Consider the following 7172-nt stretch of genomic DNA (forward strand, 5'->3'; position numbering starts at 1 on the left):
GATGTTTTATCTCTGTTGGAACAACTAATGACAAACACTGTAACTATACTTCAGAGAAACAGAGTAACACACGGAGAACTGTAAAAAAAGTCTGAGGATTTGCTTAACTGATTGAAGTAACCCTAAAGAAGCTGATACACACGTAAAGGTCACGTGTGTAACTGATAAAATAACCAGTTTCTAGCAAGATGGATAAAACCATATAGTCAGTCTCACAGCTGACATTTATCATTACATTTACTAATTTAAGGCTGAAGTCAGCAAGATACTTAAAGATTCCCACTGAAAAAAATAGATTACTCACAGGTTTAGAAGCAACTCATATACTTGAAGTAGCTTACTGAACCTGGAACTGGGTAGTTTAATAAGCTGCATTCATATTTACATGCAAGCGTCTAATACTGGTCTCAATTTGGCCTCATATTATTGTAACAAAGATGTACTCCTTTTGCCATTTTCTTTCCGGCTACGGATAGAAAAATGTTCAGTGTGTGGGTAATTTATAGAAATTTGTTTTAAATCCTACTTGGGAATATATACAAGTCTTTGAACAACAACAACATCAGTGGCATTCCACATCATCACAGATATGCTTGAGAGGATGGACAATGCTATTTTTTCATCTCCAAGATTGCGCTGCCTGGTCCTCTGTGCTTAGCGCTGCAGATGTTGCAGAACTGGACTGGGAAAGCCTGCAAATAAAAAAAATGTATCTTCAGTTATGACATATTTTGCAGAAATCCATCTGAAAATTATTTACCCAAATTAGAATTTCAGAAGGGTAATGCAATGAACTCATGATTTTACTTCGTTTGATTCTTTATGCGCAAGTTAAATTTTCCTCCAAAACGTCCCACTGTGTCTGTGCATTAAAAAAGCCCATTACAACACTGACTAGCAGCCATGTAGCTGAAATTCCGAAGTCTAAAAGCTAAGCCAAGAAGCATTAAAGCAGTAGAGAATCCTACATAAGTTTTTATCAGTCAATTTTTTACTAAAACCCCATAATGGACAAGATCATAATTTTAGACCAGCTCTTTGAGTGAATAAACACATGTTGGCAATTTACTAGTCACAGTAAATACAGCTGGTAAGTACATGTGATCAAACTGCCAACAAACAATTATTTTCTAAAGAGGAAAAATGTAAGATCTTATTCTGGGACTACTCTAGTAAAATAAAAAAGTATGCCATTTAAATAAACAGTACGCAGCATGTGAATACAAAAATACTTTGGGTATAGACTGACAAAACAATTTTATCAATATCAAAGGATACTGATGCGTAGGATGATCATAAGCAAATCTGGGACACCCAGGACACTGACCCTGCTCAAGTCACCAGTGCTGCTGCATGCAGCAACAAAGGCCAGGAGGCAGGAGTGTGGGTACAGTCCAGCAGGGAGGCGGAGCTGCCTGGCACACCATGCTGCCCTATACCTCTAATTCTGGGACTTCTATTTAAATTTTAACCAACTGACCAGGAGTGACCTATGAAATCCAGGACTTTTCTAGCCAAACCAGGATGTATGGGCATCCTACTGATATGGGGTGTTATGATGAAACTCTTACATTTGCATGAGATTCTGTAGTGATACAAATGTAGAAAACCACTCCAACCCTCCTTCATTTGGGGTCAAAGTTAGGATGATTTAACTTCCTTGTATTACTGCAGGATCATGAAGACATAATAGACAATGCACAGTCCCAAGCTGCAGCTTACACTCTCCTTTTGAAATAGCTAAAATATATATCCATTCATAACCTTAGTTCATTTGCTACATTAACTTTACCATGTTATTCATCAAGAGGGAATACTTCTCTAGACCCGTGTTTTTCAGCCAAAGGTTGAGTAGGTGGGACTTCAACTCATTTGAAAATTTCCATTAATGATTAATATAACATGAAAATGTATGTAAACTTAAAAATACACTTCTTAGAAAAAAAGCGGGATTTTGTTTTTATCATGGTGGGATCAGGATTTTTTTGACAAAATAGTTGGTGAGACTTAAGGTGGAAAAGGTTGAGAACTGCTGCTTTAGACAACACCTTTGCTTTCCAGGGAAACACACCCAGTTGGAAAACATCTTAACTTCCAGTTGCTGTGCTTACTTTGATGCTTTTATTTCTAAATTCTAACCCAATTATGCATAGAAGTTACTTTTGTGTTTCTGCTTTACAAACAAAATATGATTACTCTAGCAAAGGAAAATAACCTCAGCAAAAAAAAACCCTAAAAACAAATAAAGTGATTAAAATAGTCATTAACTGAAAGTAAGATTTTTCTTTTCCAGGTCAATAATCAATGCATACAACTTGCTCAAGAAGTTATTTTTATGGCACTTAAGTAATTAAATCATGTTTTAAGCTTGAAGCTGTAATGGAAAGGTTTCATCAAATATAAATGGACCTCATTCATTTCAAACCTTTTAGATGCATTTCATATTCAGATTACAGAAAGCCAAAATATTTATCGTGCCCAAGAGCATACATTTTTGTTTTAAATTGTGTGTATTTTGCTTTGGATTAACAACTGCTCTCTGAAACACACTGAGACAGAGTCAGGAATAATTACTATAATCACGTTATAAAACCTGATAAACCTATGCCCTTCTCTGCGGATGGGAACAGTAAAACATTTGTCCTTTTGTCTTTGACAAAGGTCATACAGAGATTAAGTTGGTTGCTTACTGCGTTAGGTACAGGGAGGCAATCTTTGTGAAACATATGTCTGCAGTGGAAAACCATCACACTGAAGGATTTGGATGCATCTGTAAGTGGGAAGCAAAGAAATATGTTTTAAAAAGGACAGTGAAACAGACTTGACAGCTTATAATATATGTTACCCATTCAAAAGCTACTGATGTGCTCTATTGTATGTATGTTTTAGGTAGTCACTTTCAGATCAATTCATTTAAAAAAAATTACAGATTAATAGGTGGTACAAGTAGTGCCACTTATAGTTACTGCTGTCCAATACGCTTATAATACCCTTTCGTCTCAATGCTTAAAGCTTTCTGCTCAGTCTGTTTAGACTCCAGTTTTCAAAGCCAGAGGTCTGCCTAATGCTGATTTTTTAGGTATCTTCATCTAAAATAGTGCAGTTACTTTCAAGAACGAGAGGCATTTGCATACATGTAAGTGCTGCCGCTCTAGAGCTTTGAAAAGCGCCTGGCACTGTGTTGCTTGCAGTTGTATATAAGCAGTGAAATGCGCATCAGCACAAAGAAAATGGTGGTGGTCCACTTTTGCACTAAAGCACATTGGAGGTACTTCAGTTCAAAAGCACACTGCTGCCATTTTCTCTGCGCTGACACACATTTTGCCACTTATACAACTGCAAGTGGCATAAAGCGCATCAGCTCCCGTGTGGAGCAGACTCTATTAATCAAGTACGCTCTAAAGCAGCAGATCTCCGGCATGTCCGAGAACTAAAAGGTATGTGTATAAATGCCCAAGGTTAGGAGACCTTAGCTGGACATGTACTTAGGACCACACTAAGGCAGCTGCATCACCTCATTTCTGGGTTGGCAGATATGGAGCAGAAGCAACTGGATGGGGCAGGCTTCACAGAGGAACTCCTGGGTATGGCCTGAGGGGAGCACAGACGAGCCATGGGGTGGACCTTGGAATACTGGTTTAAACATGTACAACTCATAAGCCTATGCATATCACCCGGACCATCTCACTTCTCACAGAGTATCACCATCTCTGTCACCCAGGATAAGGAGGAAAAACCAAGAAAACCAACTTCACGGAGTTATCCTTCTCTGGTAGATTTTCTATCACCATTGAAGTGTGGGACAAGGCTTTGGTGGCAGGCAGCACAGCAAAGTTCTGGCATGATTCTTGCCTGTAGGCTGACGAAAACATTCCATGCTCAATTCTTCTAAAGCACATTAATTTAGCAAAAAGATGAAAACTAAAACTGAATTGAAAGCGCTTTGCTTCTTCTAATGACATCACTGTGCTCCATAGCTCATTTTTTCTACCGCAGAGAAAATCATCTTATCTACCTATTAGGCATAAGTATTCCCATTTGTGGATAGCAGGCCAACAGATACTGTACTGGTTTAAGCTATAACATTTTTACCCTCAGGAAAAATTTAACAAACAAACAAAAACAATCCCAAAGAAAAATAAAAAATGCACCTCCCGTATCACAACTATGTACACTATCCATTACCACACATCTTTATAAAATAATATATTTTAGAATTTCTATTTTAGGGCTAATTGCTAAAAGTGCATAAGTTGCTTTAGATGTCATAGTATTGACTGAAGCCAAATGTTTTCAGAAGTTCAGATAAGGGCTAGGGACAGAAATTACAGTATAAGTGATGGGAAACCAGTTCAAATTTGTAACAGACATTCAGTGCACATAAACAGCTTTCAAAATGGTCAAAACCAGTTTAAGATAAACCTGGATGGATGTAGTATCTGACTTCACTGATTTAGGTTAAATCAGTTTATTGAACTTCTGTCCCAAATCCCCTCCAGATTCACGTTACCTCACAGTCCCCCAGCATCCCAGGATGTACCTCCCCAACAAACCTCCCTTTGCAGGGTGGGCAGGCTAGCCTTGGCCCAAGTTGTCTGCTGGAGCTGAGCAAGGAAGTGTGCTCTAGTGCCCTCAGACTTCTGGTTGGGCCACTGCAGGCATGTGACTATTTCCAGAATCAAAAGCGAAAGTCTGTTCACTTGCTTATCAGTTCAATCGATGCAGCTTAGACTAACATGAGAAGATTGAATCAATTCAGCTTTGGGCTTTTTGACTGTCTGTACTTAGCCAAGAGGTTTAATTCCATGAACTATAAGAAGAACCACATTCTGCAGTTGGCAAAATGAACCCTCCAACCAGCAAAATTGAAAGGCTTACCACCGACTTAAAGCTGTAGTTCACAGGAGGCTGCAGAACATCAAGAACCAGTGGTGGCAAGTGAAGGCTATGGAGATCCAGAGTTTTGTTGATCTACACGTCATGAGAAGCTTCCTTCAAGCAATAAAAGCCTTACATGGGCCACGTTCCAGTGGCCCAACTCCCTTGCAATCCCAGGATGGTTCCACCATTCTCACTGATAGCGTATCCATCAAACAACGCTGGAAGGAGCATTTCAAGATTCTACTCAACTGCCATAAATGAGGTCTCAACTGCCACCATTGAGGCCATCCCTCAACCCCAAGTATTAGAATCTCTTGCTGATCCCTGATCCTTCAAGGAGCATGCCATCACTTAGACCAAGAATAATGTGCCAGGACCAGAATTCAGCTGGCATTCCTGCAAAGGTTTTCAAAGCCAATGGAACAGCACTACTGCAAAAACTTCACCAACTTCTCATCAATATATGGGTTGATGAGGAAGCTTCACCTGACTTAAAGAATGGCAACGTTGTGACCGTCTTCAAGGAAGGGGACAAGTCAGTATGTGGAAACTACTGAGGCACTGCCCTCCTCTCCATTTCTGGGAAGATTCTTACTCGTACCCTTCTGAATCGCCTCCTCCCCCTTGTCAGACATGTCCTTCCAGAATCCCAGTGTGGCTTTAGACCATTGTGGGACACCACTGACATGATTTTTGTTGCACAACAGGTGTAGGAGAAGCTGTAGAAAGCAACACTAGGAGCTGTTTATGGCATGCTTTGATCTAACCAAGGCCTTCAACTCCATCAATTGTGAAACCTTATGGAAGATACTGGCTAGGTTTTGCTGTCCACTGAAGTTCATCAACATCCTCAGGCTACTCCATGATGGGATGAGCACCACAATCCTTTGCAATGGATGAGAGACAGACCCATTTACAATCTGTACTGGTGTCAAGCAGGGCTCTGACACCACCCCAACACTTTTTTCCATCTAGCTGGCTGAGATTTTGATTCTCATTCATGACCTCCTTCCTCCCAGAATTGGGGTTAAGTATTAAATTGATGACCAGCTTTTCAACCTGAGGCACCTTCACAGCAAAACAAAAGTTACCAAAACTGGCATCACCGACCTTCAGTACACTGATGACTGTTACCCTCACACACACTGAGACCAATCTGCAGTCCACCCTTGACCTTTTTTCAGGTGTCTATCATAGCCTGGGACTCTCCATTAATATTGGGAAGACCAAGATGCTTTATCAGCCTATCCCAGCACAAGCTGCTCCCCCCGCCTCCCCCCTCCCCAATTATCATTGGTGGAGAACCTCTGGAAAACATCGAGCATTTCGCATACCTTGGAAGATACCTTTCCTAGTCAGTCAGTCTTGATATAGAAATAGAACATATCATTTTAAGAAAGCTGCTTTGCCATGTCTTTACTGACCAGGATTCGCAGATGGAAACTAAGATCCTGGTCTACAGTATGGTGTAGATGGGAAGACCACTGCACCAATGCAAGCATTCTCCCTGCAGCTAACAAGCAGCGTTGAGTCACAGATCATGAAACACCAACCCCGCTGCGCTGGCCTCTGCGTGTGGATGGCCAACACTCGTCTCCCAAAGTAAAATCTCTTCTTTCAACTCAGTCATGGTAAGAGGACCGCAGAGGACAGGAGAAGCGCTACAAGGACACCCTGAAAGCATATCTTAAGAAGGGTGTAGGTTGTAGCTGTGTTCTAAGGACATAGGCAAACAAGGTTCTACAAGGTAAATCTGATATCTTTTATTAGACGAACTCAAATAGTTGGAAAAATTTATCTTAGCAAGCTTTTGGGTTTGAAAACCCTCTGTCAGGCTGTTGTGGGATACTATTAGAATTACTACACCCCACAACAGAAACAGCAGCATTCCTGTATCTTACAGCTGCACATCCAGAAATGTAATACGTCTCATCTACTGCACCAAATGCTCTGTTGGAAAATAGGTAGGAGAGACCAAACAACAGTTGCATGCCAGAATAAATGCACACCAGAAATCTCTTAAAGACAAAAATACCCAATTACCAGTGGGGGCACATTTCTCAGAAGAAAATCACCCTCTCTCCAATCTCTCAGTTCTAATCCTTAAAGAGAATTTACAAAACACTTCACAGACGAACCTATGAACTTCACTTCAACAACCTCCTGGATATAAAAAATCGTGGACTAAATATAGACATTGGGTTCATGAAGCCTGACATCTGAGTCCCCAGGTACCACTCTACTGTTTACCAGCTACATACATTTCCTATCACTCCCCTTCCCTCCCCTGC

The 7172-nt window shown here is 40.5% G+C and overlaps 1 protein-coding gene across 4 annotated transcripts in view; it reads right to left on the bottom strand.

Annotated features, from left to right (window-relative positions):
• Nucleotides 1-205: 205 nt before the first annotated feature.
• The window catches only part of VPS41 (VPS41, HOPS complex subunit), a 185012-nt gene continuing 178045 nt past the window's right edge, over nt 206-7172 (bottom strand). For all 4 annotated transcript variants that reach the window (XM_019509076.1, XM_019509074.1, XM_019509075.1 and 1 more), the window contains 2 exons: nt 2691-2770; nt 206-692 (listed from right to left, as the gene is read on the bottom strand). In XM_019509076.1, coding sequence (XP_019364621.1) covers nt 612-692; nt 2691-2770 — 161 coding nt within the window. In that variant the 3' untranslated portion in view covers nt 206-611. The remainder of the gene's footprint in view (nt 693-2690; nt 2771-7172) is intronic.

The sequence above is a fragment of the Gavialis gangeticus genome, unplaced genomic scaffold (assembly GCF_001723915.1).
Source record: "Gavialis gangeticus isolate Ggan-Ray unplaced genomic scaffold, GavGan_comp1, whole genome shotgun sequence".
NCBI classification, from domain to species: domain Eukaryota; kingdom Metazoa; phylum Chordata; order Crocodylia; family Gavialidae; genus Gavialis; species Gavialis gangeticus.